The 25,851-nt window shown below is 53.6% G+C and overlaps 1 protein-coding gene across 1 annotated transcript; it reads right to left on the reverse strand.

Annotated features, from left to right (window-relative positions):
• Nucleotides 1-8,805: 8,805 nt before the first annotated feature.
• On the reverse strand, nucleotides 8,806-14,435 carry CRABP2 (cellular retinoic acid binding protein 2). Its single transcript, XM_063106676.1, has 4 exons — nucleotides 14,242-14,435; nucleotides 9,999-10,177; nucleotides 9,671-9,787; nucleotides 8,806-9,203 (listed from the first exon to the last, which is right to left on the reverse strand). Exons 1-4 carry the CDS (start codon nucleotides 14,309-14,311, stop codon nucleotides 9,153-9,155), a joined length of 417 nt encoding a protein of 138 aa, XP_062962746.1. The 5' UTR covers nucleotides 14,312-14,435; the 3' UTR covers nucleotides 8,806-9,152.
• Between the last annotated feature and the right edge of the window lie 11,416 nt (nucleotides 14,436-25,851).

Here is a 25,851-nt window from a genome sequence, read left to right on the forward strand (position 1 = left end):
CCTGGGGATTCTAACAATCTAGATTGTTGCTCAATCTAGGAGTAAGCAACAATCCATCTTGATCTCAGGATCTCCCTTCTGTCCTCTCTGGAGAGCTGCAGTTCTTGCCCTGAACTATTCCCAGAGGGTTCTTTGGGCCAAAGCAAGAGGCTTGGAAATTAATTCCAGGAAGAGCTCCCTGATTAGAGTTAGATATTGTGGTGTCTAACAGAATGGAGTGGGCTAACAGGGAGGAAGAGGCAGTGGGCTGTCGACCACCAGCCCCTCCCCGGCCATGTAGGAGAGGGGCCTCAGAGCCGAGGCAGGGGTCAAGAAGACAGACCAGACTGCAGAAGCGACTTCTGTCTGCGCCTCTGCCCACAGTGTTCTAAGGTCCTGTCTCCGCCCGGTGCCATCAGAGGGCATGGTTCCTACAAGAGCCCTCTGCTAGGGGTGACGTGTCAAGAAACCACTAGGTGAAGCCAGGACACCAAGGCTGTCCCTCCCACCCCACTTATGAGAGTAGGGCGTCAAGCTATCTTGAAGCTGGGAGTCCTGGGTTGAGGTAGACTGACTAGGAGAGAATGTGAAGAGAAGGCATTAGAGGTGAGTCAAGTCTGAGGAGGTTAGATAAATGGTAGGAGAAGGAGGTAATCTGGAAGGGATGTTGGTCTCTCCAGGGCAGCTGCGGGAGGGGGAGGTATATTTATCTCCTGAGCTGGTGGCATTAAAAATAACCAGGGGCCCTGAGTAACCCAAGCTCCCCAGCCTTCTATGTTGGGATGGGGGCCATCAGTGGGGACTAGAAGGACAGAGTGATGAGGAAGCAGAGGTGGGGCAAGAAAGGTCCCCTCTCCTGCCCTGCCTCCCTGCTGAGGCTGCTGCAGGCCAAGGACTGGGCAGGCTTGTGTCCCACTGGCTGGCTGGAAGGGGCAGGGAAGGAAGGACAAGGGGAGAAGGGAGCCAGGCAGGAACAATGCTGGCTTCTAGCCAAGAGCTGGGAGTTGAGTAGGGGACTAAAGTTAGAAGAGGGACGGGAAGATAAGGTGGGGTGGAGAAGAGAAAGACAAAAGAAAGGTGAGAGAAGTGGAGAAAGTTTCCCCATCTGGGGTCCCACATTACTCCCCTTCCCAGTCCCTGAGCCCCTTGAGGAAAATAATCTGTCCTCTGGGTTTCATCCTCATGAGGGGATGAAGCTACAGCAGGAAACACTTAAGTTAGCCTTCAGGAAGGACTTCCTTCGAGAAATGGGGCAAGCCTTGGGAAGGCGTGAGCCAGAGAGGGTTGTAGGAGGGTGGACTCTCTTTCTGGGCCTCAGCTGGGATGTGGAACGTGTTCGTGCCCTGAGACAGGGTGCTAAGCAAGATTTCACATTTTTGCCTCTGTGTTTCCACAGCTCCTTGGTTGATTTCTGAGTCAGGAGCTGTGATGACAGAAGGACAATTGCAGGAAAGTTTCACTGAAAGATTTAGCCTTTATTTGCAGCTGAAGCTGAGGCCCAGGCAGCCTGAGGATGGCAGGGGTTGGCCATGGCCAGAGAGAGCTCTCCTCAACACCTTGTCCCACAGAGCTTGTTCTGGAATCCCATCCTGGCTCTGGAACTGAGTGGGAGGTGTGGGAACCAATGTCTTGACACATAGTAGGAGCTCAGGAAATACTTCCTCAGTGGATGGAAGGCTGGAGGAAAGCTCTAGCATCAGAATGCATTGGCCCTGCTCACCAGGGTCTGGCACATGGTCGATGCTCAGTAACTATTTGTCAAGGGGATAAATGCTGCCAATCTGCCCAAGGTTGGGCATGGGCCTAGGTCCTGCCTTTATAGGTTCCCCAAGTAGCCGCGAAAACTCTAAGCAGTCATGACACTTGGACCCATGTGTGATGCAACTGTGGATGGCCTGGCTCCTCTTGGGTCTCCTTACACTCAGGCACATCCGCAGGTGGGCTGGGGTGGATTTTGGGGCTGGGCTGGGCCTCTGAGGAATCTCCTGGGTCCCTCTCCTGGGCTGGGCCAAGGGAGGGTGACTCTTCCTCTCCAGGCAGCTCTAGACTGAGCCCAAGACCCCCCTGCTCTATGGCTCCTGAAACATTAGCCCATAATCCCCCACCTGACCCTGGAGGGCCCCACACCTGTCCTGGCCATGTGATCTGCAGCCAGGAAAGAAAGGAGAGAGGCCCAGCATGGAGGCAGGGGCTTGCCCACTAAAGGGTGAGACATGCAAGGGAAAGACCGACATTTCTCTCCAGATAGGAGAACCCACTCCCCTGTCAGGAAAGAGGATGTGAGGGGGTCAAGCTTAGACACCTGATGGGATTGAGCTGGTTTGTTTTGAACCCAAGCAGCCCTTCTATGTGACCAATGATTTCCTTGACACCTGAATGACCCTTCGAGCTGGCCACACCCCCTTGTGGCCCTCCGTTTAGTTTCCTCTCACACAAAGGAGAGGCATGATCCCTGAGGTCCCTTCCTTCTGGGACTCTGTTCTCTGGTTCCAGAATTCCCAGCTTCTAAGATTCCACCTTGGGGTGGTAGGAAGGGAGGGCTTGTTGCAAGTACTGTGCAGCTGTCGGGCCACTCCAGCTTGAGTCACCAGCTTGATTCCCAACCCGGCCTGACACACCCACTCACCTCAAGGATCGGGCAGGAGATGAGGCACAAGCCAGACTCCAGACACCCCCAGATCCTCCCCTGTTGGCTTTCAGAATTGCCTTCCTCTCTGCCGTTCCATCTCCCCACTCCCCTTGCCAGTGGCTTGATCCCTGGGGGAAGTTGGAAGAGGGTGACCAACCCTGTGGTGGGCTAGGACAGGAACAAGGTTTCTGAGGTTCTGGGCTGGGACAGAGGTCAGGCAGACATTTGATGAGGAGGGAGAGAAATGTAGATGAACTTTTAAAGTCCCTTCCAGTTGGAGGGGTGGGGGACTGCAGCTCCAAGGGATGAGAAAGGGACAAGAATGTCATGGGAAATAAATGACAGTTCAAGAGGAGACCAGGGGCTGGGGTTAAGTGGGGTCAACCCTATATTACCCGACCCCCTTCTGTGCCAGTGACTGGGCAAGAGGCTGACCTGCTGTGGGGGAGCGATTGATGAGAGCAGCTGTGGGAGACTGGGGAGAGGGGGCCGAGGTGGCCCAGCCAACACCACTGGGAAGCAAACAGGACTGAGAGGGGAGGAGAGGAGCTGGTTTCTGGACACCCAGGGAAAAAGCCAAGGGAGGGACCTGCCTCATGCAAGGATGTTCTGAGGACGACTTCCCTTTGAGTGGGAGTGGGTCCAAGTGTCCTTGGAAGAGGAGGTGAGATATCAGAGGCACTTTGAGGGTCTGGAGCTAGAACAAGAATTCGGGAAGGGGCTCCTTTAGATACCATCCTTCTGTAGACCAAGTGCCCACAGCAAGGACGTCAGCCTAGGGGCTGAAGGAAGGTGGTGCTGACCGTGGGAGAGATGGTGAGGGAGGGGTGAGGCCGCCCTTGGTGGGCCTGGAGCAAGGAGCTGTTGGCAGCCCTGGCTGGGGGTGGGGGTGCTGTCAGGCTGCCAGGTTTCTGCCGCTGCCTGGGAAGAGCCCAGCCCAGAGATTCTTATCCAGGGCAGGAACAGAACTGGTTTCCCGACTGGCAGCGCCAAGGCGGACAGGGCAGGAGGAAGCCAAAAGGTCAAGAGGGCAGTGCCAGGCCTGAAGCAAGGTGGACAGATCTGGCCAGGGGACCCCTGTGGTCACTAGAACAACAGTCTCAGCCACCTCTGCTGGGGCTGCCTTTGCTGGGCTGTCCCTCGGCATTGCATGTGTACCTTATTTGCCTGTGACTCATTCACTTTCTATATAGACTGAAGGACCCCTCTCAGGTCCCCCACTGCCCCTCCACTCTGTCCCCCATCTTGCTCAGGTACGAATGGCCCAGCCAGGAGAAATATCTGGTTGGACTCAGCTCCTCCTCTCCCTGGCCGTCTCCTTTCAATCTCTCCCCAACCTCCCACCAACACTTGAAGCCTCCTGAGGTCACTGTGGGGAGGGGCAGGGGAGCCTGGAAGACAAGGGGTGGGGGGCCCTGGAGGACTTTCCTCACAGCCTGCTCCTTTCATCCTCCGCCACAAAGGGCCTGGTGGCCCCAGTCCCATCCATCTTGTGCCTGTGGCGGTCCTTAGGCAGCTCTTTGTTGGGACCTGGGTCAGAGGGCCTGACCGGCACGCCTACTCTCCTCTGACCCCCTCTCCTGGGGCCCTTTCTTCCCTGTCCTCCCTCCTCCTAAGTATCCCCCTCCTTTCTCCTTTGTCAGCCCCCCCCCCCCCCCCCCCCCGTCTACTCTCTTTCCTCTCCTCCCTGCCCGGTGTTCTCTGTCTCTGTGCCTCTCTCATTCTCTCTGTCATCTCTCTCTGTGTCTCTCCTTCTCTCTGACAGGGCTTCTTATCTCTGGCCCCACTTCTCTCCCTACGGGTGGCTATAACTTGGCTCTTCTGCTGCGCACAGGCGTGGAGTTGCTCTCTGGTGCTGGGGCCTCAGAGGCACCACTGGCCACTGGGCTTCCCCCAGGCTTTGTCCTCTCTGGCCTCAGCTGTGCCTTGAATCTCTGGGTTTTGACATCACTGAGCCTTTCTCTTAGCTCTATACTCCTGTCTCTTGGGAGCAGGAAGGGGCGTTATCTCTGCCTGTTTTCCTAAGATGTTGGTACAGACTGTACCAGTGCCTGTCAGTGTCCCTGCCGTGTGTATCAGGCTCCCAACCCTAGGGGAGAGTCCTTCTCTTCAAGCATGCCCCTCTTTCCTTGTCTTTTCCATTCTGCCCTCTCTGGGCCTCCTTGTTCCAGCCCTTGCAGGACTAGGGGCTCGGTGGCCCAGGCCCCTCTGCTGCCCAAGATGTTTCAGCCTCTCCTGTGGTTGGGCTCTGAGAATCTTAGACTTCAGAGAAGAGGAGGCTCTGCCCACAGAGATCTCACAGAATTTGGGGGGTACAGGTGGGGACTGGGGGCTTCTGTGCATTTTCTCCCAAATGCACTGCTGAGTAACAAAGGCACAGGTAACGGGAGAGGAACCCAAGAGGGCTTTGGAGTGGGAGGAGAACCTGAAGGGACTTTCTCATGGGTTGGGCCAGGCTGGGCCAGCAGGGTGAGGTGGCCCCTCCCTGATCCAATCTCCCAGTCCATGACTATAATTTCCCTGTCATCTCACGCTGGCGGGCAGGAAAGTACTGGAGAAGCAGAGCCAAGGAAAAGGGCCCAGCCCTAAGCCCCAGTCTCAGGGGAGAAACAGCCCCTGCCCTCAGGGATTTCTTGGGGAACAGAAAGAAGCCACCTCTCTCTGCCTTTCTCAACAATTTTGTTCCATAAAGATACAAACTAGGCAGAGAAATAAGAGCAGATGCTCCAGACAAACAGACAGAGCTCCAGCCCTCAGGGCCTGGGGAAGGGTGGGGAGCCAAGTTAAGGTGGGAGGGGGTAGGCTGGGAGCCTGCGAGTTGGGTGGGGCCACTGGAGCTGGGAGTTGGGGATGGGGCGAGGTGGAAGGAGGGATGCAGGAAGGAGAGGAAGTGAGGGCTCAGGCTGAGAAGTGGAGTTCTGGATTCACACAGAAAGCAGGCCTCCAGAAAGACCTCAGCAGCCAGCCCAGCAGAGTTCATTTTTCTGTTTCTGAAAACAGTAGCACCACCACCCAGTGACCAAAGCCAGAAGCCAGAGTCATCCTGCCACTCGCCCCTCTCACCTCCCCTCGAGGTGGCAGCAGTCTTCACCCTCCACCGTATTCCTCTCAGCTGCTGCCTGAGCCACGCACCGGCCTCCTGATGCTCTTCCTTCTCTTTCCCTGCTCTCCAACCAATCTCCACCAAAAAACACAAGTGCAATGCCACCCTCTTTTAAAAATCCTTTGATGGGGCTGGCCAGTTAGTTCAGTTGGTTAGAGCACAGCCTTATAACACCTTATAACACCAAGGTCACGGGTTCAGATCCCCCTACCGGCCGGCCGCCAACAAACAAACGAACAAAAAACCTTTGATGGCTTCTCATTGCTCTTAGAATAAAATAAGAAATACTTTGTGTGACCTTCTGCATGATCTGGCTCCGAGCACCCCCCCAACCTCCCTGCTCCTCAGTCACGGGACCTTGGTCCCAAACACTTTGCTGCCTCAGGTCTCTACCCTGTGGTTCCCTCTGCCTAGTGCAACTTCCCCTCTGCTCTTTACTCCACAAAGTCCTCCAATACCTCCTCTCCTGACACCTCTGTCCACCCCCAGTCTAAATGAGGTCTGCTCTATTCTTTCTCCCCACACCCCTTTATAGCACTTACCACCATATGCAATTATGTATTTATTGGTGCACTTATTTTTTAATTGTCTGTCTTTCCCTACTAAACATCTGTTTTCAGGCCCCATGAGGGTGTTTCCAGTACCTTACAGGGTGCCCAGCTCCTAGGAGACTCTCAAGAAACAATAGTTGGAAGAATAAATGAAAGAGCCCTTACCTCCCTGACCCCACACTCCAAGAGGGGACTAACTTGTCAAAGGCGCCGTCTCCCCACTCCCATATGGCTTCTCCTGGGGCAGGAGTGGGAGGCCCTGGCCCCAGGGCACCCTGGTCTTGTAAGGAGAGGAGGCTCGTCTGCCCATACTGGGGCTATGAAGCGTGACCACTGCTGTCAGCACTGATGGAGGGAGAGGCCGCCTTGGGCTATGCAAGGAGCTAAGCTTTGGAGAAGCACTGGATGCTGATGGTGGAGAGGGCACAAACCATGAGGGGTGGGGGCGGGGGACCTTCTCAGAGAGCACACGTGGTAAGGGGTAGGGACCGTGTCTTAAAGGGCCTCTAATACCAGTTTGGACTTTTTTTCTGATATTCTGGACAAAAAGATGGGTTGCAGCTAAAGTGAGTTTTTGTTTTGTTGTTTTTTTGAACAGGGCATTGACATAATAAAAGTTATGTTTTAGAAGGATCCCCTGGCAGAATTGTGGAAAGTGGATGAGAGAGGTAGGACCACCATTTTTTGAGGGCTTCCCATTGCTAAGTGCTACGAGTTTAATGAGACTTATTTTATTTAACTCTTATAACGATCTTGTGAGGTGGGTGTTATTTATAATTGCTGTTTTATAGATTAGAAATCTGAGACTCATAGTGACCCTCTTCATTGAGAAATTGCTCCTTCCCATCCCTGGAGATTCTACAGGGATTATCACTGTCACTGTTCATTGACCATGGGTGTGGCAGGAGGTCCAGGCCTGGCCAATCATTGGGCCCATTGCCCTGCCAACAGCAACTAGTCCAAGAGATGATCAGGTGATCCGAGCAGAACCAAGCTGAGTCTGGGATGTTGACGATATAGGCCTTGGGAGAGGGTCCCTCTTCTTTCTGAATCTCAAGGTGTAACTATGTAAGCTTGGGGCATGTGAAGCTGATTTCTCATGACTTGGAGAAAACTTCAAAATGACAGGATTGAATGTGGCCAATGCACAAAAGAAACAGACATGAACAGGATGTATGGACAGGAAGAGGTTGATGATCTTCTTTGAGGCTCTGGATCCAGCCACACCTGAAGCTAGACTCAACTAGAACTTCCTAGTACATAAGCATTAAATTACATGATTTTGTTTTAAAAGTACAAAGAAACTAAGGCTCAGATAAACTTGCCCAGGGTCACACAACTAATAAATGGCAGAACCAGGATTCGAACTCTTCTTTTTTTTTTTTTTTTTTTTTTTAAAGATGACCGGTAAGGGGATCTTAACCCTTGACTTGGTGTTGTGAGCACCACGCTCAGCCAGTGAGCGAACCGGCCATCCGTATATGGGATCCGAACCCGGGGCCTTGGTGTTCTCAGCACCACACTCTCCCGAGTGAGCCACGGGCCGGCCCTCGAACTCTTCTTATTCCCACACCTGTGCTCATTCACTCTGTCATGCCATCAAGGTGGACAGAGCAGGACAGGCAAATCAGTTAGAAGCTGCTGCTGGCTGGCCGGTTAGCTCACTTGGGAGAGTGTGGTGCAGACAACAACAAGATCAATGGTTCAGACCCCTGTACCTGCCAGCCATCAAAAAAAAAAGAAAAAAAAAAAAAAAAAAAAAAGAAGCAGCAGCTGCTGCTATATAAAACCCGGTAAGAAATGAGAAGGTCTGGTTTAGGGCAATGACCTGGGGAAGGAGGGGAGAGTTTGAGAAGATCATGATGGAATTTGGAAAGAATTGGTATAGACCTGAGTGTGGAGGCCCAGGGAGAGGGCGGGGGCCTGGAGGGTATAGGCAGGGAGGAAGGATGGTGGCAGAGACGGGCTGTCTCAGACACAGAGAGCTGACAGGTAGGATGAGACCTCTGGCCGAGAGACCTGGGTAGGACGCAAGGCCAGTTTGTGGGTGTTGATGGGCTCATCTGGAACCATGTGGGAGGCCAAGGCCTTGGACTGAGGTTGGAGGAGAGAGAAGGAACAATTGGAGGAGGAGGAGGAGGAGGAATCTATGTCACCATCATGGAAAACATGGGAGAAGGTGGGAGTCAGCTCCTCAGAGCCCAGTGCCCCTGCTGAAAGGTCAGGAAGAGGAGGCCTGGGTGACCTTGGAAGCCAGAGCTGGAGACCAGGGAGGCTGGAGGAGAGGAAGTAGAGGTGATGCTCGTGGATTCAGCACCAAATGAAAGGTTGGTGGTTAGAAGTGTGACAGGAAGGACTGTTCCCTCCCTGCTGTATAAGAAAAATCCATGCTGCTGAAACATTAACTCTTTCCCACCTACATTTCAGAGGCAAGTTTGTACTCAGGTGACCTATCTGCCCCCTGCCCAGTGAGCCAGAAACAAGTTTTATTTTTTAAAACATTTTAATAAAATTAACAAATAAATATTCTAAATGGTATAGACTACAGGGACAAAGAGTGGAAGCCAGAAGGCCAGTCTTTCCCACTCAGGCCCTCAGGTCACCTCACAGAAAGACCCTGCTCAGGGCTGGTTTGGGGCTGGGACTGCATACTTGGGGAGGCGGGGAGTGATTCCGGAATGGGCGATCTGGGCTCTTGCAATCCATCCCTCTTTGCTAGTATGGGGAGGAGAGAAGGGGCCAAAGAAAGCAAAACCCTGCAAGAGGCATCCCATTGACCCCCATAAGTGACCAGGGTAAAGGGAGAGCTAGCCTAGAAGGAGGGAATGGGAGGGAGGGTGGTGAGCATGTGTTGGTGGTGGGCTCAGGCAGCTTTTAGACCCACAGCCAGTCACTCGCGGACGTAGACCCTGGTACATACAACGTCATCCGCCGTCATGGTCTGGAAGGACAGAAGTAGTTGTTAGCCTGGGAGACTCCTGGGGTCCTGTAGCTTTGGAGGAGGAGGGTTGAATGGAAGTACTCTGCTTGGCTTCCAGGTCCAAATCTGCTTCTTGGTTCAGGACCAACAGGAAGGAGCTGGTCCCAGAATGCTTGGGCATCATTGGAGGGAGGACGGCAGTAGAGACCTAGGGCCCCATCCTCCTCCCCACATCAGGAAAATCCCTCTGGAGAACTGCTGGGGCCCCTCAGTGCATGTGCGTCACTCCACTTTAAAGGGATACTATTTCTAATTCACACAAAGGCACTGTAGGGGATATGCGCAGCTTAGTCCTGTCCAAACAGCACCCTCAGGAGCGGAGGAGACCAACCGCGGTTGTTCTTGACCCTCCTGCACTCTGTAGTTTCCCAGAGAATCTCCAAAGGTAGCACTGGGTCTGTCATTAGTTGGGAGGAGGCAGGACTTACCAGGATCAGCTCTCCATCATTGGTCAGTTCTCTGGTCCAGGAGGTCTTGGGGCCCTCTCCCTTCAGAAGCCTCTGCTCACAGACCATTTTGTTCTCACTCTCCCATGTCACCAGGCTCTGCAAGAGACAGTTGGCTACATGAGCTGGGCCCTCAGCAGGGACAATGCAGTGAGAGGGATAAGGGACAGACCCCTTTCTATCTCCTACTACTATCTAGGGACTTTCTCCACTGGGAATGGAGAGAAGAATCTGGGAACTACTGGAAAATGGCACATTGAGAGGCAGGGCAGTAGATGCCCTGACCCCAAGGCCCTTTTCTGGCTCTCACCTTACAGGGTCTCCCATCCACAGTCTGCTCCTCAAACTCTTCCCCGACCTTGAAGTTAATCTCTGTGGTGCGCACGGTAGTAGAGGTTTTAATGTAGAAAGTGTCTCCCTCCTGTTTGATCTCCACTGCTGGCTTGGACGCTGCAGCCACAGCGATCTTCCTCAGCATCACGTTCACCCCTGCGGGGATAGGGAGAAGCTCACCTTTAGGGGTCTCCAGTCGCCTGCCTCACACCCTCCCCATGAGACAGTTGGAGCAGGCTGAGCCGCGATTTCCTTGTGTGGTGGGGATCCTGGTAAGTGGGGGGCATCTGCCTGGTGCCTGAGTGTTCAGGAAGGTTCCTTCAGGAAGATGGCAGGTGGTGCAGCCCTGAAAGATGATGGGGTTTAGGAAGGAAAAGCAGAGAGGTGGTGCCCTGCCCTTAGGAGTCTTGGTCTGAGCTGCGGCCCCACCTTGTTGAGTCAGCAGGTCTGGATGGGGCTTCCCAAATCTCAGCTCTTCACTCCTAGAATTTCCAGGGGCAGCTTCTCCCCAGTCCCTCACCCAGCAAACATCCTGCTATAGGCTCGCCTTGGCTCTGTTCACCTCACTTTTGGCCTTTTGTCCACCCTGGCTTGATACCCTCTGTTGGGGTGGGCTCATCAGAGTGACTGGGGCTTCAACTGTGCCCAAGTGCAGGGCAGACCTTCCCCAGCCAGGCCTCATAGCTCATGTCCTGGGAAGTAGAAGTCACTTCACTCTCTGCTTTATCTTCCTACGCTGAAGACCTAGGTAGGTCTTCATTTGCCCAATCTCTGCCCCTCCCCAGAAGCAGGGATTCTCAGCAGGGAAAGACGGGGCAGCTGTTTCTCTCTACAGAATGACCAGCAGCCGGGGGAAGCCAGACGCTCTGGAGTAAGATCCATTAGGCTGTGGTTTCCTCCTGGCTCAGCCCCCTTACAGGCTGGGGTACCCAAGCAAATGGCTTAACCTCTGAGCCTTTGATTCCTCACTTGTAAAGTAGAAATAATAGCTTCTTCAAAATCCTATTAAACGGGATGAGGTATGTTTAGAACCTAGCACACACAGTGCCAGGCACACCCTTAAGTTTTTAGGATATAGTGGTTATTGTTATTGTTGCTATTATTTGTAGTAGTAAAAGAAAGCTGAAGAAAAAGCCAGAGCTGAGGCTCAAAGTTCCCTGCATCAGGTTCCCTGTTCACCTGCCCTCCCATTAGGTTCCTATGCCCTGCTCCCCTCAAGGAACTCCCTCTTGCCCCAAGAAGAGAAGTAGCTGAGAAAAAGTGACAGAAAAGGACACTGCCCCCTCCCCCTGCCCTGATGTGCCCCCTACTTCAGGATATCCCCTACTCTACCTCAGGTGGTAAGGTTTTCTCACTCAACCTCTGTAGATTCAGAGTCCTTGTGCCTCCCATATCTTTCCCAGATTGGACTCCTTTTCTCTGCTCCCCAGTTCTGAAGAGAAGTGGAGGCTCGCAGAGGAGAGAGCACCCCTCTGACAGAAAGACGAGCAGGAGGGGAGACCCCTCTGGATGGTGCCTGTGTCTAAGCTCCACACCCCCACCCACCTGGCCTCTGGTCTGGAGTAGAACCCTTCAGGGATGCAACAGGTAGGGATGAGAGGGCCAAGCCGGGCCGGGCCAGGCAAGCAGGATTCCCCTGCCCCTGATATGGCCCAGAACCCCAGCCCTCCTCCAGACTTGGGTTCCTATAGAAACAAATCCTCTTTCTCCTCGGCGACAAAGCAAACTCATCCTATTCCAAACAGAAGGTGGAGGAGGAAGGAGGCCCTGCCCCTCAGGAGCCCCAGAAGCCACACTTCTTAGCTGCTGATCTCTTGGGTCCAGGGAGAAATAACTGAGGTCTCCAGGTCCAATTGTCTTGGTAGAGGAGTCACATCCCACCCCATCTTCTTCTTTTTTAAAAAAAAAAAAAAAGGCCGGCCCGTGGCTCACTCGGTAGAGTGCGGTGCTGATAACACCAAGGCCACGGGTTCGGATCCTATATAGGGATGGCCGGTTTGCTCACTGGCTGAGCGTGGTGCTGACAACACCAAGCCAAGGGTTGAGATCCCCTTACCGGTCATCTTTTTAAAAAAAAAAAAAAAAAAAAAAGAGGACTGGTAAGGGGATCTTAACCTTTGACTTGGTGTCGTCAGCACCACGCTCAACCAGTGAGGTAGCCGCCCATCCCCGTATAGGATCTGTGAGCTTTTTTTTTTTTTTTTTAAAAGATGACCGGTAAGGGGATCTTAACCCTTGACTTGGTGTTGTGAGCACCACGCTCAGCCAGTGAGCGAACCGGCCATCCGTATATGGGATCCGAACCCGGGGCCTTGGTGTTATCAGCACCGTACTCTCCCGAGTGAGCCACGGGCCGGCCCCCCGTATAGGATCTGAACCCGTGGCCTTGGTGTTATCAGCACCGCACTCTCCCAAGTAAGCCATGGGCCGGCCCTCCACCCCATCTTCTTGGACAAAGAGGTTACTTCACTCTGTTACTACCTGGGAAGTCCATCTTGCTAGCTAACATTCATCTTTCCTGTTACAGTAACAGAATCTGCTATGTGCCATGACTATTACACTGGATGGAACAGATATCCCCCAAATACCTGAGCATCCTTTACCAGGAGATGGACCCTTGAATAGGGCGAAGGGGGGTGAGAAGGGACTGAGGTTCCTTCAGAGGCAAGACTGTGTTCAGAGGAGACATCCTTCCAGCCAGGCCTGGGTGCCTATGGAGCTGGGGGCCTGGCTCAGGCAACCTTGACTGACTTAGGAATGTGTTTGTCTGAGGGGTCTGTTTTCAATCTGCCCCCTATCGGGCCTGAGGAGGGCACGTGGCTCTGTGAGACCCTGCAGGGAGGACAAACAGACTGAAGACAGACAACAGGGTTGGGCTTTGGATCTTTCTCTCCAGCTGGGGCTAGTGGGGAAAGGGAGTGCCAGGCCACCACCTCATTCACTGGGGAGAGGGGCCAGAATCCAGAGAAGATGGGAGAGGGAGTGGCATCTAGGCTTTCTGAAGGGAAAAGTTCTATCCTTTGGTCTCTAATTTCAGCAAGAAAGACTGACATGACTACAAGAAGTATTGTGGTTAGATTGCAGGACAAACTAACAGCAAGGAATGATGGAAATCCCTGCTCCCCCCACAGCATTCCAGACCCTTCTTAGGTCCAGACTCACTCCTGAAGTCCCTGCCCCACACAGGGTGCCCTCCTCCCCCGACCCCCAGCCCCACTAGGGTCTCTCTGTTCAGTCCAGAAATTGAAGGCATGCTTACCCTTAGACTCCAGGGTTCCCAGGTCTCTTCCCAGTGGCTGGAGTTCTTCTCTAACCTCCATCTCTTCTCAGAGCCAGCTCCCCAGTCATCAAGCCCTGGCTCTCTCCCCTTCCCCAGACCCTCTAGTCCCGCGCAGGAGCTGGGCAGGGAAAGTTGGGAGGGCAGTCTTCCCCCACCTTTGACCAACGCACCCAGCTGAGCTGCAGCCGGTCTGCAGAAGAAGCTAGGCAGGAACCCTGGTTTTCGGAAATGGGGGTTGGGGTTTCACACGGAGCCATTTGTTGAAATCCAAGAAAGTGATAATTATCCAGAGAGATTTTAGGACTCTGGAGCTGCTCGCTGTAGGAAAATATTTGTCTCACAGATGGGGGTGGGGAGATGAGAGTGGAAAGTGCAGAAGAGGGAAGGACGGGGGGGGGGGGGGGCGGTCAGGAGGCACTGAGGTGGCAGATCACCTGTTGGGCGGAGCCGGGTATAGAGGGGTAACGAACCTGCCCCGGGGATTGAGTTACCGGCGGGGGAAATGGGGGTAGGAGATTGGAATGTCTCCGAGGTGCTCGGCTGGCTAGGGACCCAGGCTCCCAGCCTGGATGCAGGGTCTGCGGCTCCCTCAGCCAGCAGCTTTTGAACTGCGAGGAGCCAGGTGCCCTGGTCAGCCGGGTCAGGGCGCTGAGGCTAGCCCCTCTCCCCCTCAGAGACCAACCTCGTGCTTCTGGTTTTTATTTGATTCACAGGCTCTGAGTCACCGCTGGAGCTGGCACCGGTGGGCGCCCCGCTGGAGAAAGCAGGATTTAGGCGTCTGGGCTTAGAGCCCCGAAACCCAGGCGTCCAGCCCCTTTTTCTGGAGATGCACCCTCTCAGATTCCACGCCCTGATTCTGGACCCTCTTTCTTTCTCGTTCCCACCTCCGAAGACTCCAGCGTCCCCCTTGCTCCTCCCGGGAGCTCGAAAATCTCCTTACCCAGTACTTTGAGCAAATCCTCGAAGTTTTCCGATCGGATAATTTTCCAGTTGCCGGAGAAGTTGGACATTGTAGCGGCGCGGGTTGCTGTCCCTTTAGATCCTTCGGCTGGAGTACTGGACGCTGAGTCCTTTAGCAGAGAGAGATGTCGCCGCCGCCTCCCCTGGGTCGTGAGACTCAGGAACCGAGACACGTCTGGGGGCAACCCTAAAGCTGGCCTGGGCTCCCGCGCGGACAGCTTTTATACCCTGAGCGGGCCCGCCCCTGCCCAGGATAGAGGTGGCTCCGCCTCCCCCCACCTGGGGGGCCCTGAGCACTGGCCACCATCCCGCGTCCTGTCCCGCCCTCCGCCCCCCTCTCACCCCCCTGTCTCTGGATCTAGCCCCACGGGTGCGTCCAGGGTTCTCTGGGGGCCGAGATAGCTTTCTCCGGCGCCAGTGGGTGGATGGGGAGGCCGACGTAAGGCAAGCACTCGAGTTGCACTCTTGGCCGAGAGGAGGGGGCGCAGATGCTCGGGTCTCACGACCTGCAGTATGAGACACAGGGTCACGTCTTGCCCGTTCTCCACACTTTCCCAGCCTGACTCGGTGCACTCAACTCCTTGGCGCCGGACACTCAGCGACGCCACCAGCGGGTGAACCCCAGATCTCGAGCAGGAGCTGGGGGAGGGAATGTGTGGCCAAGCTCGGGCTCCACTGAAGGCTGAACTGGATCCGGTTGGACTGCTCCGAACTCAGCGGCTGGGAGCCCTTGGGTTCCGGGGTCAGGCACCTAAATGAGGCAACGGCACCCCCTGCTGGAACGACTCAAAGAGGCTAGGGGGCCGCACCGTCCCCTCCCCACCCCCGACCCTGCTTCAGGCTCTGGTAGTGCCTGGGGATGCTGGAAGTGGGCACAAGGCGACTCGTTCCTCTTAATGCACTGGACGGAAATCGAAGGGTTAAGCAGGAGCCGGGACGCGAGGCTGAGAGGGCAGAGGTCACAGCCAATCACTTGAACCGAGCTCTTTATTAAGGCGCTTTCTCTGTTGCTTCGCTCCCCAGACCCCGAAGGGGTGTCCATAGTAGCAGGGAGGGGAAGCAGGGACAGAGGCGACGAGCCCCGGCGCGCCGCGCTGGAGGGAGGCCGGGTGCCTGGGGAGGGGGCGGAGCAGGGTCTCAGGTGTCACCATCCTGAGCTGTAAAACGGGCGGAAGGAGAGGCCGCCCCTCGGAGAGCGGCTTTGAAGTGGGAGATCAAAGGAGAGGGGGTAGGGCACGGCTCCCCGCGGGGACCCGAGTGGGAGTGGGCGATACCCCAGTGGAGGGGGCCGGGAGACGGAGAAACAGAAATGGAGGTCGGGCAGGGAGCCTCGGAGACAGGCTGGGAGAGACCCGAAACCGGAAACCGCAGAGGAGCGGAGCCCAGCTGGATGCGGTGCCCGCAGCTGGAGGAACTGTCCCCGCCTGTCCACCGCGGAGGGACCCTGCAGCCCTGATGCCCTCGGCGAATCGGCGCACGTGGCCCAGCCGCCCCCCACCCCTCAAGGACTTGCCCTCCCAACTCCTGAGGCGAGACGAAAACCCCCACATCGGGTCCCAACCCTGGGTCCCCGCCCTGGCTCCTCCCTGCCAGCGTGGACAAGCAGGCAGGCTCTCTTAGATCTCCAAGTCCTTAAGCTTAGAACTCAGAACCCAGGAACGGTCTAAGGAGTGGGGGGCTTTGGAAAAGGTCTGAGATATGGAGCCAAAGGAGAGGGGCTGGAGGATTTACCTCTGCTTTGAGAACTGAAGGCTGGAGGATGTACTGGGGGTTGAAACTCTGGATTGTAAAGGGGAAATCTCTGAATAATGGTTGTGTTAAGAAAAAAAAAAAAAAAAAAGAATAAAGCAGCTGGGCTGACTCTGCAGCCGGAAGGATGGAGGTTACACTGTAGAAACGACTTCTTGATGGGGCCCCACCCCGCAGTAGCCAATAAACGGTCAGATTTGAAGAAATGAGCTGGATACTTCAAGTTGGTTTTAGGGGTCCAGGTTTTGTGTCGGAGAGCTTATTTGGAAGTGTGGGGTGGCTGGGCTTCTGGAAGCAAGAGGGAACAGCAGGTAGAGGTGGTAGAGGAAGGGGGGATCCCCGGGGAGGGCTTAGAGCCTGCGGTTGCAGGCACCGTCGAGCTCCTCCTGCACCCTCCCTGCTCAGTAATGCTGTAGGTAAAGGGAGGAGGATTAGGTTCTGACAGTGAAATCAGGCTCTTTGCCAAAGGGATGAGGAGAGTCTGGAGGAGGGAACATGGTGGAAACCAGACTCTTGCTGCCCCTCCTTCTCCCTCACTTCCCCCTACCTCTCCCACTCAGGTCATTATGTCCACCTCCACTCCACTCCACTCCAGCCCTCTTGAGCCCCTACCCAGAAAAGTCCAGTCTCCTGCTCCATAGGCATCTCTCTTACTGCAAAAGAAAAGGGCCAGTCTCCCCCACAAGCCTTGTGACTAAGGGTGTTAAAATCTCACCCAAAAGATGGTCACCAGGATGAGGGGACCTACCTAGCCTCCTAGCTGGTAGGTGGAATATGGTCTGGCCCCTTGACACCAGAGCAGGGAGAGCACAGGCTCTATGGCTTGGCTGAGGATACTGGGGAGTCTGGAGCCAGAGAGGAGGGGTCTGTGGAGTGGGGGCAGGGAGGCCTGGGCCCACTCTCCTCCCTTCATTTCCCCACTCCCCCCACCAGCCAACTGGCCAGGATTTCCAATGAGACAGAAGTAAGACAAAGGAAAGTCGGGCTGGGAAGGGAATTCTTTCCAGATGTGAGTGTTTGCGGTTTGGCAGCTCTGGGCCTGAGCTCCAGCCCCAGCACCCCAACCCTGGCTGGGAGGTGGGTAGAGGGTCCTGAGCAGGGTGCTGAATAGCTGGGCCTGGAGGTCTCAGCCTCTAGCAGCCCTGTTACCCCAGGGGAGCAGCAGGCATATGAGGTACTTACAGAAGATGCTGGAGAGAGTGGAAAATAAAGAGGGCTGGGGGACTGGGAGAAGGGCTAACAGATATGAGGGGGGAGCCCAGGGGCTAGGGCTCTGGAACCAGGCAGTGGGGGGGAGCTTTAGTTGGCATCAGTCACTAACAACTGGCTTTAATTTCCCTCTGGGATCAATAAGAAGAAGGAATTTCCCAGTGTCGCTGGCCTTTTAATTATGACCAAATCTGCTGCAGATCTGCCTGGGGCGACCCCTTCCCCCTTTCTAGCAACCTTAGTCATACCCCTCTTGGGGTACCCCCAGGAATTTGGAAGCTGAAGTCAGGGGAGTGTGCAAAGTTAGTGAGAAAAGCTGGAGAAGCAGAGGCAGGAAGGGGGTGGAATGGGGAGGAAACAGACAAGTTTGAGAGAGCTAGGAAAGGAACATTCTGGGGCTTTTTTCCATTGTAGTGTGGCTAAGAGGGAAGTGGCTGCTTTTGCAACAGGAGAAATGGAGATGGGCAGGAGAGTTTCTGGATGGTGAAGAGTATGAGTATGGGTGGGTGTAGAAGTGTGCACAATTGAGGGGTTTGGGGTTGGAAAGAGGAGATGTACCTTACCCCTCTTCATCACTCTCTTGAGGCTGGGTGGGGGAGCCCCCAGCCCAGATGCTGGGGAGAGAAGGGTTGACTGGGGATAGAAAGAGTGGGAGAGTCATGAAGCCCCCACTCTCCCTCCCAACAAGGACCAGGGAGATTCTCCGGCCAAATTCAGCACTTGTAGAAGAACCTCACCCTGAGCAGTGTTATTGCATCTGCTGGGTCAGCGGGTTTGTTGGCTGGGACTCATGTAAAATCAAACCCAGGTGGGGCTAGACATCTGGGTCTCTGCCACACAGCATAGGGAGCAAAGAAGGCAGGACTTCTACAGAAAACCGGGGATGTGTGGGGGGTGTAGAGGGTCTGAGAGTAGAAGAGAGGGGTTGGGAGCTGCTGGGGAAAGACAACTGTGTCCTCTGGCCACCCTGAGCCTTCAGGATTCTATCAGCACAGAGTGTAGACCCAAGCATCCTGCCTCCCAGTCTGGTCTGATCCTCAGTGGGAGCGTTGAGGGGAGTGTTGCACTCTTGTCTGTCTCCCTGGAGTAAGGGGCCCAGTCCTTTTCAAGTCTGGTAAGACTAGGCTGATTTGCGCCAAATAAAATTGCCATTGCAGCAGGATGGATGGGAGTTAGACCAAAAAGACCATCCCGCAAACTGAAGTGCAAGCTGAGAGATAGGGTCAGAGATCTAGAAATGAGGCAACTCATTCCCCAGAAACATTTGGGTGCAGGGGAGAGACCCTGAGAACTAGGAAGGGAGAGGGCAGAGAATCCCGAGTGACTTGGGGAAAGGGACAGTTGGACCCAAAGGCAGGGGATGACAGATGACAGTGACCTCCAGAGCCAGCTCTGGGGCCTGGCAAAGGGAGGCAGGTGTGGCCCAGTAGGATCAGCATCACAGACTGGGAGGAGGGGGCTGACTGTGACAGGAAGGATTATAGTTAGACCAAGAGAAGGTCTGTATAGCACCCAGGTGGCACCCCTGACTGTGACAGGAGGGTTCCAGCCAGACCAGGAGAGAGGGTCTGTGCAGCACCCAGGCAGTGCCTCTTTTGTTCTTGGCTCTGCCACCTCTTTCCCATCTCTAGCTGCCAACGCTCTCCTCAGGGCTGGGCTGGGCTGGCTGAGCAGAGGGAGGGGAGAGGGAGGAGCTGGGGATGTACTGGCTGGGGACATGTCTGGACTGGGTCTCAGTCCCCTGAATGGAGAAGTCAGTCTATACCATGAACTGCAGTTAAACTCCTCTTGGACTTTATGATCCAGTTCCTGGGGCCAGACCCCTCTGCCACTCCCACCCCCTGCCTAGCACTGGCCCCTTAACCCCTGGCAGCCCAGGGCAGGAGGGAGAAGGCTGTAGCCATGGCAAGTGTGGCAGGCTGAACACCTGGGTTTGTGTGGCACTTGGAGGTGGCCAGCCCAGGAAAAGAAGCACAGCTTGCAGTCTAGCCTCCGTCCTGCCACTGTTGCCAAGGGTGCTGGGCCTGTGGAACCTAGGCTACCTCCTAGATGCCTCCTCCTACCCTCTGAGGATGGGAAATGGAAGATCTGGGGTCCAGTGGCTTCCCCACCTGAAGCTCCGCCCCCAGATGATCTGGAGTTTCTGGAGGAAGAAGAGAAGGGGAGGGGTGCTGCAGACTGGGTGGGCACTGGGCCAGATAACCAGATTCTGGGATTGAAGAGTAAAGAGGCAGGCAGGACGAGGGGAGAAGGGAAAGGTCCCAGAGAAGAGGAGACTGACAGCAGCCCAGGTCTGGGCTTTGAGGTTCTGGATGAGGACAGAAAGAGGATATTGGATTCACTGTCCCTGGGGGAAGGGTTGGAGGGGCTGATGGGTCAGCCTCAGGAAGGAGGTCAGTCAGCTTGGGTAGAACTCCTCTGTACGGCTCTTTGGGGCTCCCATTTCTCTCCTCTCTCAAGCCTCCAAATGCAGATACTGTCTCCAGACAAGGCAACCCAGTAGGTTAGCCCCCAGCTTGGCTCCCAGAGGCCTATGGAAGCCAGCTGTCCTAGACGCTCCAGGGAGGAGGCTTGAGTCCCAGGAGTCGGGTATAAGGACCAGCTTCCCCAACCCCAGGGCTCTTCCTGCTGCAGACCAGGCCCAGGTCTGGTTGCCCAACAGGCCCTTTCCTTGAGGCCACTGGGCCAGACTCCCTGGAGACAGTCAGAGGTGCAAGGGGATTTAAGCAGAATAAGCCCAGATTCCTGGTTCCTGCCCCCCACCTCCCATCTTGAGCAGGCAGGGAATTAAGAACAGATATAAGGGTTCAGAGTCTGGCCCCTTAGCTAGGGCTAGGGCCTTGTCCTTCTGATGACCCCCCCACCCCCACCCCCCTGATAGCAAGGCTAGAGAGATGGGCGGGCAGGGGAGGCCCCAGACTGACCTATCCCTAATGGCTTTCTCTAGGCAGCATGAACAAAATGGGAAAAAGACGTGTGAGGTGGTAAGCTCTGATTTCCTTTCCTCTGTGGATGCCAGCTCTGGAAAACGTCAGCTGTCAAAGAGAGACTCTACAGTCTCTCTGCCTACCCCTGCCCAGTACCCTTACTCCCTCCCATCGGCTGCCCCCCACCCCCACTCCCTCAGCCTCTGCCTGGATTCCCAGAGGGTGCTGAGCTAAGGCCTGTGAATTTCAGAGTCAGCCAGGCTGAGGATGCTCATGGCCCTGAAGCCCCCACCCTCCCCCTGCTTGTGATTCCTCTACCAACTGGGACAAGGCATCTAAGCAGGAGCTTTGGAACTTGGGGATCAGCAGGGACATGTCCCATCCCTGGGCGATCAAAGGAGTCAGCAGCTCCTGGATTTCACAGCTGCCAACCTCCCTGCCAAGGTCTCTTGCCTCCTAAATCCCAGAGCTCAGGGATGGTCAGCACCAGGTTTCAGATGAACTGGATTTTTGGTTAGTCAGTCTTCTCACTGAGCCCACAGTAACTGGCCTAGAGAGGGAGTGATCCCAGGTCCAGGACACTCAGTGGTACACCTTTCTTCCTGCCTGTGGGCACTTGTAGTCTCTGTGGGCCAAGTCTCATAAGCTCCCTGACCCCCAGGTACTAGGCACCCAGGAGCCCCAGGGAATAGATTCCAAAGCCAGGAGAAGGCAGTCCCTGCCTTGGACTGGAGAGTGTGTATTTCTAGCCTAGGAGGAAAGGACTAGAACACTCTCCTCTTTCCCCAGTCCTGGCCCCTTTGCTTCCACCCCAGCTCCACCCTCCTACCCTTCAGGAAACTTTCCCAAGAACTACCCACTCTGCCAGCCCAGACTGGAGACCCTCAGGTCTAGAGCTGCCAGGCTAGACTATCTGTCTCCGCCTTCCTGTTGGTCCTGGGAGTGGGCTCCACCTCTCTCCCCAGCTCCCAGGGCAGGGGCAGTTAGGTGCCTTCTCCCTCCTTTGGTTATGATTTGGATCCCTGTCATGGCATCTTTCCAAAGAAGTGACCGAGCAGGATTCCATAGGGTAGAAGCGAGTGAAGGGCCTTGCCTTTGGGGAAGCTGCCTCTGGCCTAGGTGTGCCAGACGGTTTGCATTTCTGGTGCTGCTCTGCTCTCTAAGAGGTCGGGTCACAGGCACAGGCCTGGTAGACAAGTGGCCCTTACTCTGGGCCCACCACTGTGCAAGAGCTTTCCATCTGCTGTTCTGGGTCTATCTGATTCCAAAGCTTTGCTCTTAAACACTTCAGAATGGAATCTGGTTAAGCCTAGAAGAGGATTAAGGTTTGCTTGTATTTCCATGCCAAATTCTTTAAAATATCTTCTTTCTCCCCACCCCCTCTCTCAAAATACTATGTATTATACACGTTCAAAGAAAGCATAAAGTTGATGTGTCCCTAATAAGGCTAGAAGTGATATGTTAAAAAAAAGAAGAGAAAAAAAAAGTCACCACAGCTAAGCAATGGGAGGGCAAAGGGCAGATGCAACAAAGGCCTGTGCAGCAGTTCACAAAGGCCGGGGGCTGGGGCAGCAAGGGGCTGGGGGCGAGAAGCCCAACTCACCAGGATCCCTCCCCTCAGCAGTGCAACTAGATGTGTCTACCTCTGACCACACTTGGGTCCCCACTTCTGAGGGCACATGCACTTCCTGGGCACTCTTTGGTGGGCCAGTGTATATGAGAGGAGATCTGATGAGTATTGAAAGACTGAAGATGTCAGCCTTGGATTAAACATTTGTTCAACATCAACTGCACTAAAGATGATCAGTGTGTGTAAAGTTAAATCTGTCCCAAATCAGGCCATTTCTCAACACCTCCACTGCCACCACGTCTGTCATCTCTTACCTAGATTACAGCAAGAGCCTCTATACTGGTTCTCTGTGTTCCCATTCTTTCATTCTCACAGCAGCTGAGGGGGGAGGGGATGGTCCTTTAAACCACAAATCAATTCATACCACTCCTCTGCTATGGCTCCCCATTTCATGCAGAGTAAAAGCCCAAGTCCCTATGATGGCCTACAAGGCTCTGTGTTATCTGCCTACATCTCCTCCTGCTCTCTGACCTCATCTCTTATCACTTTCCCCTTGGCTTACTCTGCTCCAGCCATACTGGCCTCCTGGCTGCTCCTTTAATACACAAGTATACTCCTGCCTCCGGGCCTTTTCACTTACTGCTGTCTGGAATATTCTTCTCCCAGATATTTACGTGACTTGCTTCCTCACTTTCAGGTCTCTGCTCAAATGTCACCTTCTCAAAGAGGTCTTTGCTAAACAGCCCATGTACATGTATAAAATCTTATGTACATGTGTACGTGCCTTATCCGCCCCCTTCTCTTCATGTCACTTATCACCCACTGTCTTGGGTTGAATAATCCCCCAAAACTTAATCTCCATTGTAGCTGTTGAGGGTGGGAAATCCTATTATATTGAAAGGTGAGGCCTTCGAGAGAAGCCAAACCCAGCCACAACTAGGCAAACTGCCACCACTGCTCTGGGCACTGCCGGGGCCCTAAGGTATGGAGCTGGGGGAAGCTGAACCCAGCCACAACCAGGTAAAGAGCACACCAAAAATAACATTTCCACACGGGTAGCCCACCACAGCCACCACAATTGCCATGGCTGCCACAAAAGTGGCTAGTGTATATAGCAGCAGTCACAGCCACCATGCAGATGGCACACAAGACTCTCAACTACACTGACACAAGAAGAGGTACCAGTGGAGACAAAAAAAAAAAAAAAAAAAAAAGAGGTCCTCTCTCTCCACAAAGCACACTTCAGTGTAACAGAAGAAGCATCTGCTTTATGATAATAGGGGAGGACTTGATCACACCTGTCTCAGTACTGGACAGATCATCTAGACAATAAGCCAATAGATAAACAGTTAATCTATCATATGGAGAGAACAAATCTACAGTTATTAGAGCGGGGAGGAGGAGAGAGGAAGGAGAGGGAGAAGGGGAGAGATTGGATAAGGCGCTTAAAGAATAAGTATGATTTGAAATAACAAATATGCTAATAAAAAATAAATTAAAAAAAAGAAAGGTGGGGCCTTGTAGAGGTGATTATGTTGATGGTTAAATGGTGGTCTTGGGTGTGGTTCTGAGGGCTTTAAAAGGAGAGCACGAGAAAAACATAAATAAAAGGAGAGGGCATGAGGAACTCTCTATCCTTGCTCCACCATTTTGTGCCATATGAAACCCCTGCGTTTCTGTAAAGCCACCACCAAAGAAACTTACCCGGTGTGTTCCCTGAACTTTGGACTTCCTAAACCCTGAAACCGTAAGCAATGAATTTTATTTTCCTTATAAAATATCCAGTTTCATGTATTTTTTTTTATAAGCAATAGGAACAGACTAATACACCCCCCTTGTAGAGAGTTTGTTCATGTAGGATTTGCTTGCCTACAGCAATGTCTGCCATATAGTTGGGGCTCAAATATCTTTTGAACAAATGAATGAAACATAAGTGAATGACTTCAGCCAAAATCCATGACTACTAAGGGTCAGAGAAATATCTGATTGTGTCTTTCATTAATACTCTTATTTTTGATTTAATCATTGAACTATCCTTGATAGAAGCTTTGGTGCATCAAAGAGCTACTTTGAGTAAAAATCAGGTATGAAAAGGAGAGTGACATAGCTCTGGCTCAGGCCATAACCAATGGCTGGGAAAGCTCACCACGTTTCATGGCTCTCAATGATGCTTCCTGTGCCTCTGTTGCCTTCTTAGAAATCCCCTTCCCCCAACTCTTTAAGGCTCATGCCACATACTAATCGTGTTTTCTACTCCTTCCTTGTTGCATCTGCCCACCTCAGGTCACTGGGAATCTAGCTCAGGCTCCCCAATCTTCCTGAGTGTATACCTGGAACTGGGTGATTTGTGAGAAAATGAAATTTATTACTTACAGTTTCAGAGGCTGGGAAGTCCAAAGTCCAGGGAACATGGGTCTTCTTTGGTGAGAGGGAGAGAGAAGGGGGGGGGGGAGAGAGAGAGAGAGAGAGAGAGAGAGAGAGAGAGAGAGAGAGAGAGAGAGAGGAGGGAGGGAGGGAGGGAGGGAGGGAGAGAGAGGGAAGGAGGGAAGGAGGGAAGGAGGGAGGGAGGGAGGGACGGAGGGAGGGGGAGGGAGAGAGAGAGAGAGACTGACTTACTTTGGGGGCCAATTCAATCCACTGCACTTCTCAGCTTCTAATCCTGTGGCCACCAGAGTGTTTCCAGTGTTTACTCAACAGCTTAGCTTCTCAATTACTTGACTCCATGGACACCAACTATTTTGTCTCCATTCTGTTTCAGACATTGGCCTCTGGGGCCAGGCCATACCTGTCCTTCCATTGCAGCCTACACAGTCCCAACTACTTAAACTGTTTCCATATTTGGGTTGCCAAATGATGCTAGAAAATATCACAACCAGTTTGCAGTGCCCAATAAATTCAGTTTCTGACACAAATCAGGAACTTCAACAATGCTCAGCAGCCCTTCCTTGTGTTCTTTGTCAGCTCGCTCTTCCATTCTCAGTGGCTTCTCCAGACTGTGCTTATTCTTTCCCAGCTTCTGACTCACTGGCTCCCTCCTTGTACTCAGCAGACCACTCTGCCTCCAATTCAATAAGCAAATAAGCAATCAAGGTCTCCAGGTGCTAAGTATTTTATTCCACTACTGCCCAATCACACATCCATCTGCCTTTACTCTTTCCTTTCTTTTCCAGAAAACAAGGTGTCCCTACTTGCTGGCCAAGGCTAAGCTTGAGATGCCCCCTCTCCCACTACTCTTTCAGAATCCAATATAGCATTCACTGCCCCCTACCCAACCACATTATGATCTACTGGCTCCATCTCTCAGCATCTTCAGATCCCTCACTCCTGTAGTGACCCTCATCTGCTTCCCTTTGGAGCCACTTCTCCTTCCTAATCTACTTATTCTCCAACACACTGCCAGATGAGCTTCTGCCACCCTCCCAACTCCCACCACAGACACTGTTCAGATGAGGAGCCCCAAATTATAACAGACCCTTTTTGTTCTTATCTTTCTGGCCCCCTCTGTGGTGTTTGGTACTGTTACCTATTGGAAAGTCTCCTCCTTGGTTGCCTTCTCACCTGTCTGGTAGCTCTCTCTTAGGCCTCTCTTCCTCCAGCAGTTTGTAAGTATGGGTATTTCCCAAAACTCTGATCTTGACCTCTGCTCTTCTTTATATGCCCTCTCCGGAAAGCCTCATCCCAACCCAGGCCTTCCATCACACTACTACACTGTTGTCGCTAAGCCTTCGTTTCTAGCCCCAGACCTTTGTTCTGCTAAGCTGGTCTGGTATATATCCAGATCCAATTGGACATCTCCATTTGGGTATCTTCAGGCAGCTCAAAGTCAACCCACCCAATACCCAACTCATCTTCCTCAAAACCTGCTCTTCTCACCACCATATTCTCTTATCCTGGTGAATGCCACAAATCCTGTCTATTCACCCTAATTCAGAAATATCAAGTCAACATTCTGTCCTCTTGCCCTGATCTCTAAGTGTCTCTGCCACCTCTGTGATGCTCATATGCTTCCTCCCACTTCACTGATTCAGGTTTGAATCATCATTGCTCATCCAAATTTACCCAATAGTAGGGTCGGCCCATGGCTCACTTGGGAGAGTGTGGTGCTGATAACACCAAGGCCACGGGTTCGGATCCC

Source organism: Cynocephalus volans, chromosome 8, assembly GCF_027409185.1.
Source record: "Cynocephalus volans isolate mCynVol1 chromosome 8, mCynVol1.pri, whole genome shotgun sequence".
NCBI lineage: Eukaryota > Metazoa > Chordata > Mammalia > Dermoptera > Cynocephalidae > Cynocephalus > Cynocephalus volans.